General features: G+C 33.2%; 1 protein-coding gene across 3 annotated transcripts in view; it reads left to right on the forward strand.

Moving 5' to 3' along the window:
• Positions 1–12,785, forward strand: part of LOC126881988 (disintegrin and metalloproteinase domain-containing protein 10-like) — a 51,283-nt gene that overhangs the window by 36,026 nt on the left and 2,472 nt on the right. For 2 of the 3 annotated variants that reach the window (XM_050646751.1, XM_050646750.1), the window contains exons 2-3: positions 2,293–2,498; positions 10,184–10,377. In XM_050646751.1, the coding sequence (XP_050502708.1) occupies positions 2,363–2,498; positions 10,184–10,377 (330 nt within the window). In that variant the 5' untranslated portion in view covers positions 2,293–2,362. Of the gene's footprint in view, positions 1–2,292; positions 2,499–10,183; positions 10,378–12,785 lie in introns of those variants that run through there. The other variant, XM_050646752.1, reaches the window with a different exon arrangement.

The following is a 12,785-nucleotide window of genomic DNA, read 5'->3' on the forward strand; positions in this document are numbered from 1 at the left end:
AAAGTTTTTAATAAACAGTAAATATAAATCATCATATTTAATGTCATATATTTATAAAAATTGAAGGTAATTTTAGTTGGTCTGATTTTGAAATGTCCTAAGTTCCATCTATAATATTATCGAAAAAATGGAGATGCACTAATATTATGAAGTAGTTGTGAGTTTCCAAGCAAATCTATCACCTCATTTTGAATTTTCGGGCTAAGATAAGTGACCGATTTTTTTCTTTCTTCTTCGAAGCAAAAAGCACGTTAAAGCGGGCCCCTACGGGGCCTGGGCCCTGGTTCCGCAGAACCATGCTCAGTACGCCACTGCTTGGAACAGTACAGGACGAACTGCCCGAGTATTTTCGTATTACGTATTATGTACATAATATGTACGTAATGTGGAAAATAATTTCAACGGTTGTTTTTCATACTGTTGTAGTATTTTACAAACAGTTACAAATTAGGGAAGCAGGAATTCAACAGTTTATAGTTACCCATTGCGTTCTGTATGGTGAATTTCCTGTGGTGAATTTTGCAATCCTCTAATATAATATACCTATAGTGCAGTGGCGGCTCGTGATTTTTACAATAGGGGAGGCTATAACTATAAAATACACTAGATAAATTTGTACTAGCAAAAAAATGCTCCAAAAAAATGTAATTTAAGGCCCTATTTGTTTTTGACCATTTTTTATTTACATTTCATATGTATATCATAATTCATAATATCATATTATTTTAAAAATGGTTAGTCTAATTGTAAAAGTGTAATACCAATGTTTGTGTTGTTTATTTGTTAACAATTCTATCTTTGTTAGTAGATATGCATGTAATTTCGTTTTTATTTTGCTCATACTTTTGTTTTAATAAAATTGTAGTACACATCTGATAAAGCGGGTAACCAGTTGGCGAAATATTAAGTGACAAAAAAAATAGAATTGTTTTAATACAATTAAATACAATACAAATAAATAGAATTTTAATAAGTTTAATAAAAAATTTATATAGGCACATATACTTACCTATACCCATGATACTATGTTATTTATAGTATCATGCCTATACCTACATATACAGTGTGTCGCATTTAAGATGAAGACAGCCCTATATTTCGGCTATCAAAATAAATACAGAATTTGAAGTTTTGCACAGTCATACAGGTTGAAGGTTCACATTTTTTAAGATACTCAACTGAAATTTAAATTTTAAACGCGGCCAAATGCGAATCCCCAACAAGGTAAATTTCCGATATTTTTCTTCGCGTTAGAGATATCGAAAAAGGTTATTTGAACAAGTTGTTCCAAATATTATTCTAACCCCACGTACCAAATTTCATCACAAAATTCGCACTTTTAGTTTTTTCATTATTTGTAGTCAGGATCCCAAAATTGGAGCGGAGGCTGTTGGCCGGTCAGCCGCCCTTGCCAAATCTCCGGGCAGTGTGTGCTTTAAGCTTAAGCGATAATGCAGTGTTAAGGAGACCGGGTCATGAGCATTTTTCAGTGCGTCACAGTTTTTCGATTTCTTTCTAACGCATTAAATTGTATATGACAGAAAAAAAGGCACGTCGGTGATTACTTTGCTAATTATTCTAGTTCGGTGATTATTCTAGTTGTCGATAGATGGCGCTATAATACAAAAAAATTATTTACTAATTATATAATATATCTACGAATATAATCTGTACAATTTATAAGACTATACAAATCAAAGAAAATACCATTTTATAAATGCGATAAAGACAATTGATTTGTTTTTATGCCCAATTGCAAATAAAATTTGTCACTGTCAGATTTAAATAAAATGTCATGTTAGAATAAATGTTATAAATGTATATTATCACGGACTTACCTTTTTTTCTATCATTTGTGACGCACTGAAAAATCCTCATGAAAAGAACCATAGCACAACAAACCTTCAATGCTTACTTATACATAACGATTATAATTATAGCCAGGGCTGGATTTACATTTGGGCTTTAGCCCAGGGCGGCAGAATTCAGGGGGCGCGGGCGGCAAATTTTGGTAAACGTGCAAAAAATGGGGGGGGGGCAAATCTTCAATTCCGCATCTGATGAAGAGGCGTGATAATTATAACGTTGTATAATTATAACGACTATACAACATCAATTTAGAAAATTATGGTCCATTCTTTATTACGTTTTACGGTTTTACAGGCCTGAAATTTTATTGCTATAAAATTATTTCTTCCTAACATTACTTTCAGTCGCTAATTATGAATATTTTTCTAATATAAATTATGTGATTCTAGGTAGAAATATACTACAGTTTATTTTTAATTTAAGTTTATGTCATGAATTGGGCCACAGCTTTGGAGCAGATCATGATTCAACAAAAAAATGTGAAGGATATCTAATGTCACCTCAAACTCCTCCCGACCAAGACCGAAAACATTTCATATTTTCACCTTGTAGCAAGAGGGACATGCTAATTACCATGAGACATAAAGGACAATGTTTCGAAGACGATCATGATGCTTTTTGTGGAAATAGTAGGTATATTTTAACTATGTTCTGAAATTACACTTGTGTATGTGTGTTTGTATGAACTATGAACCAAGCTACAGCTACATACTACCTAAATGAAAATGAATACACGAACCCTGTACCATTAAAGATGGGAGTCAAACAGGGAGACACTCTATCACCCAAACTGTTCACCTTAGTTTTAGAGGACGTTTTTAAGAACCTACATTGGAAATATAAGGGAATGAACATCAATGGCCGCTACCTCAGTAATCTACGATTTGCGGATGACATAATCCTGATAGCCACTGACCTCAAGAACTGCAAACCATGCTTTCAGAACTATACACCGAATCTTCTAAAATAGGACTGAAAATGAATTTAAACAAAACAAAAGTTGAAGAAACCGTGACAATAATAAACGACAAAGTTATAGAAAAAGTTGACGAATATATATATATATATATATATATATATATATATATATATATATATATATATATATATATATATATATATATATATATATATGACGCCACTGTCCAGACAACAACACAAAAATAGGTGTTCCGATATTTAATTCGTTATCGGGTAATATCGAACTAAATTGGTGAAAAATTGTAGTGAAAGTGGTATTTAACGGGTAAGGTAGACTCAGAATTATTATTGGTTGTAAAAGAAACTGTTCTACGACGAATAACGTGATTTTTTAACAGTGGGACCAGTGGGTAGAGGTTAGTTATCCGCAAGGTTGAATTGTAACTAACTTCTGGCGCTAGCTGTGCGAAGCTGTGTAGGCAACCAGTAATTCACACCGAACCCAGTGACGTGGGAACTAGTAAGTACAAATTGTGAGAGTACTTTCTAAAGATTAGGCATCCAGTATTACAGTAGCATACGTGTTAAATTGAATTTAGCTTTATATTTTGATAAACTCCATTAATGTTGAAACTAATTATCAATAATTAAAAGAACGAAAGTTAACAAAAACTGTTAAAATTTGTAAATATTGGTAGACCTGTAGAGGTGGGAACGAATAATTTTAAAAGTTACAAAATAACTACAATAAGAATTGATATAATTAATTATTAAAAATAGAATAATAACATTTTTTTTTAATTACTAAAAATACACAGAAATTGCTACACTGTGAGAAACGGCAATTTTTTAAAGGGTCGACCTGGATACCAGTTTCTATCGCGGTATACCTAATCAAAATGTATGATTCCGATGACTCAACTACAGCAGATGAATCAGGAAAAAGAAAAGCTACAGATGTCTTGGATGCTTTTCAACAATCTAAAAAAACCACCAGATCTCCAAAGAAAGATGACGGTTCCAACAAAGAAATGCTAACGCAAATTATGTCTATGTTAAAAAATCTTAAAGAGGACACAGAAGAAATAAGAAAACAACAAAAAGAACAAGATAAGAAAATGAAGGAGATTTCCGAGGAACTAAAAGAACTCAAAAAAGAACAGATTGAAAATAAAAACGAAATATCAGCAATGAAGAATAATAATGAAAAAATGTTAAAAGAAATTAATAATTTGCAGAAAGAAATAATGAGTTGCAACGAGAGAATTCAATATCTTGAAAGCGACAAAAGAAGGAAAAATATAGTTATACAAGGCATCCCGATAACTACAAATAATCCAAAGGTATTAAGAGATTCAGTAAAAAATTTTATCGACAAGGAAATGGGCATAGAAGTAAAAATAAATGAAGCAAGGAAATTGGGAGATAAAATATACTTAGTCGAACTGGATAGCAAATACGAAAAGATGAAAATAATGAAAAACATACATAAACTCAAAGAACTGCCGAACCGCATATACATAAATGATGATCTAACAAAACGTGAAAGAGAAATACAATCCAAAATTAGAGCAACTGCTAAAGAAGAGAAGACCAAAGGGAAAATTGCTAAGGTGGGATATCAAAAGTTAATTTTGGATAATGAAGTATGGAAATGGAACAGAGAAAGAGAAAAGTTGGAAAGAGTAAATTATAACCGCTCAAAAAACTAATAAGCAATAACGGACAGAACAATACTATAAAGACGACACGGCAAAGAAAAAGGATACAAGAGGGAAACGACGAAACAAAAAAGAAAACAATAAAATCAAACGAAGTAATACGTATGGCGACATGGAATATAAGAGGAAGTCACAAAGAAGGAAAATTAAAACAAATGGTACTTGAACTTAAAAGATACAGTTTTCAGATTGTCGCATTACAAGAAACAAAGCAATTAGGGCAATACAGTCAGGAAATAGAAGATTACTTATTCTTTAATAGTGGAGGGCAAAATAGAATGCTGGGTACAGGCTTTTTAATACATAAAAACTTTAGAGCATCAATTGTCGAATTCAGAGCAATATCCGATAGACTGAGTGTTCTTAGAGTAAAGGGAAAATTCCAAAAAATTTCATTTGTAAATATTCATGCACCTTCGGAAGAAAAAGAAATAGAGGTAAAGGAAGAGTTTTATAACCTACTGGACCAAGTATATGAAACCATCCCCAAATATGATCTCAAAATAGTCCTTGGAGATACCAATGCCAAAATAGGTAGAGAGGACATATTTAAGCCTACTATAGGAAAATACAGCTTGCATCCAACAACGAATCACAATGGACACATGCTCATCGACTTTGCAAGAGAAAAAAACCTTTTAATAAAAAGTACCTACTTCCAGAGAAAGGAAATACACAAGGGCACTTGGAGATCGCCGGACGGTCAAACGGTAAACCAAATAGACCATGTTTTAATAGAGAAGGATGTAGAAAAAAGCATAATGCATATACGTACATATAGAGGGCCAGATATAGATTCAGACCACTTTTTAGTGGGAATAAAAATGAAACAAATAATACCTATAAATAGAAACAGAAACAGAGAAAAACGCATGATGAACAAGCTAGTCAGGTTACAAACAGAAGAAGAAAAAAAGGTATACCAGTTGACACTTAACAAGAAACTGGAACTTATTACAGAAAATGACAATGTAGAACAAACATGGGACTTAATTAAAAATACTTTAAAAGCCGTAGCAGATGATACTGACAAGCCAATCAAGAAACAACAAAAGGCATGGTTCGACGATGAATGCAAACTAGAAATAGAGAAACGGAACAAGCTACGATTAGAAAGTCTAAGACTGAAATCAAAAACAGCGGAAACACTTTACATAGAGCAAAGAAGAAAAACCAGCGCAATTTTACGAAATAAAAAGAGAAAATTTTACGAAGATAAGTTGAAAGACATTGAAGAGAATTACAAAAATAATCTTATTAGAAATTTATATCAAGGCATTAAAAATCAAAAAAGAGAATATAAACCACAGCCCATTTATTACAAAGATAAAGAAGGAAAAATGATATTTGATGACCAAGAAATATTAAAACGATGGAAACAATATTTTGATGAATTGTTAAACGGGGAGTACACAAATAATCACAATGAAGAAGACACAGATCATGGAAATGAAGAACACATAAATCACGATAATGAAGGATACACAGACGCCATAATGAGTATGCAAAGAGACAGTACGGAAGATATAGCACCATCCCTAAATGAAGTTGAAATTATTATTAAGAATCTAAAAAACTATAAATGTCCTGGAAGTGATTCTATAACAGCGGAAATGTTAAAATATGGAGGAGCGCAGCTGACAGACAAAATACACAAATTACTAAAAAACATATGGGAAAAGGAAGAACTACCAATGGAGTGGAAGCAAGCAGTGATATGTCCTCTTTATAAAAAGGGGGACAAAGCAGAATGTCAAAATTATAGGGGCGTGGCACTATTAAATGTAATATATAAGATATTAGCAGTCCACATCAAAAACAAGCTAGCAAGAAGTCTTAACAATAGCATAGGTGAATACCAGTGTGGCTTTAGAAAAGGAAGAAGTACTATAGACAACATCTTTACTTTAAGAGAAATACAAGCTGAGAGCTATGAATATAATAAACCAACAATGGCACTCTTCTTAGATTTTAAGCAAGCTTTTGATAGAATAAAAAGAAAAGAAATATATAAAGCGTTAAAAAATCTAGAAGTTTCACCAAAAATAATAAGAATGATAAAGCTTACACTTACGAAAACAGAAAATAAAGTAAAAGTTAATAACAAACTAACAGAAAATTTCGAAGTGAAAGAAGGAGTACGACAAGGGGATCCGTTGTCATCACTGCTATTTAATGTAGTATTGGAAATGATAATAAAAGAGGCTAATATTAACAGATCAGGACATATATATCACAAAAAACATCAATGTTTGGCATTCGCGGATGATGTAGTAATTCTATCCAGAAGCAAGGAACAACTAAAAGAGGTAGTAGAACGACTAGAAAAGGCAGCTCGAGAAAAAGGACTTTATATAAATGAAACAAAAACTAAGTATATGGAATGGACCGACAAAAAATTTGAACAAGGGCAATATTTAATGATAACAACGAATGAAGGAACAATGTATAAATTTGAAAAGGTAGACAGATTTGAATATTTAGGGACCTTATTTTCTAGTAAACCAAATATCCGGGATGAAATACACAAAAGACTAATGTCAGGGAATCGTTGCATATATGCACTCAATAAAATACTCAGAAGCAAAAATATATCCAAAGCAGCTAAATTAAGAACGTATAAAACTGTGATACGACCAATAGTTACGTATGCCTCAGAAACTTGGACTATGACAAAAACCGAGCAATCAATGTTACAAGTATGGGAAAGAAAAATACTTAGAAGGATATTTGGGGGAAAAATAATCAACAATCAGTGGACACGAAGAACAAACAAGGAGTTAGAAGAATTGTATAAGGAGCCTAATATAATTGCAGTTGTAAGATCACAAAGACTTAGATGGTTAGGACATGTCCAAAGAATGGCCCAAGTTAGAATGCCTAAAATCATGTTAAGCGCTACAATAGGTGGTAAAAAGAGAAAAGGAAGACCTAGGACCAGATGGAGCCATGAAGTTAATGATGACCTGAAGTATCTCAATGCAACCAATTGGAAAGAAAAAGCGAAGAACAAGCAAGAATGGAGGAAGATTGTAAACCAAGCCATGAGCCTGCTTGGCTCGAAGTGCTAATGTATATATATATATATATATATATATATATATATATATATATATATATATACTTAGAACAAAAAATAATACTAAATAGGGAAATTCAAACGGAAGAAAGAAAAAGAAGAAGAAAGTTAGCATGGGCAGCATTCGGCAAACTAAACTATATACTCAGAAATCAGAAAATTCAACTACATCTTAGATCTAAAGTTTTTGATGCATGCATTATTCCGATATTAACATATGGGGCACAAACATGGACAATCACAAAAAAGAATATGAACATACTCAGAGTCACTCATCATGCAATGGAAAGAGCAATGCTTGGCATATCACTTAATAACAGGAAAACAAACACATGGATAAGACAGAAAACCAAAGTCACCGATGTGGTACAAAAATCATTAAAATTGAAATGGGAATACGCTTGACATGTAGCTAGGAGCGATCTAAACAAATGGCACAGAACAATTCTAACCTGGAGACCATACCAACACAAAAGACCCAGAGGCAGACCTCATATGAGATGGACAGATGATCTGAAACGGACTGCCGGGAAAAAATGGCTACAAGTAGCGTACAACAAAAAACAATGGAAAGGAAGACTTGAAGAGGCTTATGTTGAGATGTGGACGTGAATTGCTAGACGAAGAAAAAAGAAGAAGATGTTTGTTTGTAAATAGGTGCGACAAACTTCAAGGGGAAATTCTGTATGGAAAAATAATGACAGTTTGCTCTATAAAAGTGTGTTCGCAAATGCTTCGTTTCCGAAATACTGGCTGTTGAAATTTTTCGCATTTATTACGCATTTTTGACACACAATTAAGGGCATAGGCGCAAAATGTCGCCTGTCAAAATTTTCAATGTGTTTTAAATGTATTCATTTTTTTCCAATCCTGAAAAAAACTAATAAATGAATTGAAAAATTTAAACGCAGAATGAAAGATTATATTATTACTGAGGGCCGAAAGTACCTGAAAACTTCTATAATGTTTATTTTAACAAGTTACAGGGGTGAAAATAAAAGAGAAAATTTAGTGTGATTTTTAATTGCAAATATTTCATTTACAAGAAAGTTTTTATTTATTCTAGGGGACTTTCGGCCCTCGGTAATAACGTAATCTTTCATTCTGCGTTTAAATTGTTCAAAAATACTTATTAGTTTTCTCAGTATTCGAAATGAATACATTTAAAACACATTGAAAATTTTGACAGACGACATTTTGCGCCTTTCCCCTTTTATATTCATTATTGGCGTGCATACGGGTAATGACCTAATTATTTTAAATAAAAAAATGATACGCTAGTGAGGTATTTCAAATTAAAAATTATTTTTTAATTCCTCGTCCAATTGTTTTAAGATCTTGCCTATTTTTTTTATATAAGGCGCCGTTTTTAAGCAAAAATAAAATGACGCCTCATAAAAAAGACACAAGAGAGATTTTTTGTCACACATTAAATGAGAATCACTTAGAAGAGAAGTGTCACACATTCAATATGCTAATGGATGAAATAATAGAAGATGTGGAATCGCTACAACTAGGATAAAGACTCGGTCACAGTAGAATCAGTATAGTGTACTATGCGGATGATGCAGCCCTGATTGCAGAGGATGAGGATGACCTACAAAGACAACTTTATCGATTCTACCAAGCATGTCGACGACGTAACATGAACATATCCACGCAGAAAACAAAATGCATTACCATTGCGAAAGATCCAATTAGATGCAAGCACGTGGTAGAAAGGAAACCCATGTAACAGCCAAACCAGTTCAAATATCTAGGTGTAAACTTATCAAGTTATCATGACCCAGCCAGACACCTAAGAGGACAAATTAACAAGGACGCTGTCTTGTCCGGACGTTTGAGAGATGTGGTCTGGAATAACCCATATATGAGAATGGACAGCAAAACTAGAATTTATAAAACTTGCATCAGACCTGTTATGACCTATGGCATTGAATCAAGAGAAGACACCAATAAAACCAAAAGCATGCTACAAGTAGCCGAAATGAGGACACTAAACTAAGAGCAATAGCAGGGAAGACAAGGAGAGATAGAATACGAAACAACATCAACAAGGAACAATGTGGCGTGCAAGATGTAGTCAGATGGGGCAGGCAAAGACGAAGAGAATGGTTCAGTCATGTAAAAAGAATGGAGGAGCACAGGCTACCAAGAATTGTGCTAGAAGGAAAATCAGCAGGCAAACGTCCACCGGGGAGACCACGAAAAAGATGGAGAGATAGCTGGCAGTCTACCTCTCAAGAAATACTTCAACGACGGAATTAACAGATCGACAGATCTACAACAAGTATAAGAAGAAGAAGAAGACATTAAGTGAGAAATTCAAAAATGATTTTTAATTTATAATACCACAGTTACGTACTGTTTTTTTCTTTAAAAAAGTTTTCAACATTTGCATCTCTCAACTGGTTTTAGAGCAATAAATAAATCGTCAGTTTGTAAGAAAAATTTCAACACACGTATCTCGGAAACGAAGCATTTGCGGACGTACGTTTATCGAGCAAACTGTCACTATATTTTCATGCAGAATTACCTCTCAAAGTTTGTCGCATTTATTTACAAACATCTTGTATAAAAACTTACGTTCTAGAGATAAAGGAAGAAACTGAAGAGTGTGATTGTGGACCAGTAAGAGATTGTTGGGAATTTGATAAATGTTGTATACCTCATGGAAGACGAAACGCATGCAAAATAAACAGGGATTATGGTTATAAATGTCACCCATCTCAAGGATTATGCTGTACATCGCAGTGTCAATATGCAAATTTGGAATCCTATGGCCTGGTAAGATTTGATTTTTTTAAATTAACCCTTAAATTTATCTTACGTTATTATAGGCGAGCGGTATTACCAGAGACATGTTAACAATAGACCAGGCTAGTTATATGCCACTCAATGCATCGGGGTTTAACGCCAATATCAAGTACGGTGGTCTAGCTATCTTTGTCTGTCGTGCGAGTATGAGGGTATCTACCAAGAGGCGGGAGTAATGGAACGACAAAAACACAGAGGCGACGGTCATCATATGCTAGAGAGAGAGAAGGCTAAGCGCCGGTAGAGAGAGATAGATATACCACCGACCAGAACTGCTCCGCGTTACGCTATTTTTCGGACCTATTTTTCATTCTAGATGTTTTAGAGGTCGCTGAATCCGAATATGAAGTTTATTTTTATCTAGAATTGGTGGAACATGTTCAAAAATTAAATTTTAAGCAATAATGCGAAAAACCAATTTTGATGATTTTTCAACTTTAACTTGCTGTATCTTTGGTAGCTGTAAATATTTCCTTTTGGAAATTTTACTTTATCATCTTTGAAGTATTTAGATAACAATGAAATTTGTCTGAAATTTCGTTAGTTTCATGTTTACTTAAAAAAGTTAATTGGCAAACTTTGAAAAAAAAAATGGTAAAAAACATGAGTCATGTAGAAGTTTTCTGGAAAATTGTAAGTCAAAATATGCAATAGGAAAAAAGTTACGTGACTTTATAGACGAGTGGCACTCCCCCCCCCCCCAAAACGCTTATTTCTCGATATACTGACCACGGTGTGGTCAGTATATCGATGTTTTTAATGGTGCTGAAAACGAGCATGAGGTTTATTTTGATTTTTAAGTAGGGACCCATTGTCAAAATCGCAATTTTACCCTAGAAATAAAAAAAAATGAAATCGCGTTTTTGTTAAAATTAAAAGCTACATCATTTTTTTCTATAAAACATTTTGCTCTTTGTACTCTATATTTTAACATAAACTTGACTAAAAAGCTAAATTTCAAATTTTGTCACTCAACTTTTGCGATTAAACTTTGCAATGCAGGAATCTTTTACTTTAAACAATTCATAACTTCTATTGTAATAAGACAGAAAGATTGAAACAGGGCCCATTATCTTCAGAAAGGTGAGAAATATATAATGTAAAATTTTCAGAAAAAATATTAAAATGGAACAGAGTTGTAGCGAGTTAAACGCAAAAAAACGTGATGTCATTTTTTTCTAATTTTAGGGTAAAATTGCGATTTTGACAATGTTCCCCCATGTAAAATTCAAAATTAACCTAATTTTTGTCTTCAGCACCATCAAAAACATGAAGTATGACGAAAATTAGCCATTCACCACACCGTGGTCAATATCTCGAGAAATAAGCGTTTTTGGGGTGTGCCGCTCGTCTATAAAGTCACGTAACTTTTTTCCTATTAAATATTTTGACTTAAAATTTTACAGAAAACTTCTTAATGAATTATATTTTATTGCTGCGTTGGTTAAAATTATAAACTAAAAAGTTTGTCACTTAGCTTTTTTAAGTAAACATGAAACTAACGAAATCTGAATCCAAAATGTTTAAAAATTAACAACTCCTCTTTTAATTTGTTTAAACATTTTAGACAAATCTCATTGCTATCTAAATACTTTAAAGATGACACAGTAAAATTTTCAAAAGGAAATATTTACAGCGACAAAGATACAGCGAGGTAAAATTGAAAAATAATCAAAATTTATTTTTCACATTTTTGCTTAAAATTTGATTTTTGTACATGTTCCACCAATTCTAGAAAAAAATAAACTTTATATTCGGATTCAACGCCCTCGAAAACATAAAGAATGAACAAAATTGGTCATTCACCTTAAAGTTGATTTTCGTTTGTTTCCAAAAATAAAATGTCCTCCAAACTTACCGCAGGCTCGCCCAGTAGAGAACTTGGGCCTCATTTGTTTGTTCCAACATGAACTTTTGGACTGTCCAGAAACCGTCACGAAACTACTTGTACCGTTTGTTGTGCGCATGTTCGTAATTGTATCGCCCAGTTATCGTCCCATGACGGTAATTTGGAAACCGATGTTGGAACGGTTATCTGACTGATAACTGATTTATCTATCATTATCATATATTTGTCATTTTTGTTGGTGACAGCTTGTGTGCTTTTAGTCGATCAAAGGCTCAAAAAATTTAAAGAATTAAATCCTAGTGCGCAAGTCAGTCCAACCAGCACATATTGCATTTGCCCGATTACTGAAATGATCATCACGAAACCGTCACCGAAAGGTCACAATGGACCGTGATAGTCGTGACGTCAAAACGTCAAAAAAAGTTTTCCAAACACGTTGTGTCTAGGTACACGCTAAAATGTACGCAAATAAAAAAGTTAAACTTCATCAAGCTAGTGACTATTTAGCGTGGGCAGTGACTGTATATTT

The sequence above is a fragment of the Diabrotica virgifera genome, chromosome 3 (assembly GCF_917563875.1).
Source record: "Diabrotica virgifera virgifera chromosome 3, PGI_DIABVI_V3a".
In the NCBI taxonomy this organism is placed as follows: domain Eukaryota; kingdom Metazoa; phylum Arthropoda; class Insecta; order Coleoptera; family Chrysomelidae; genus Diabrotica; species Diabrotica virgifera.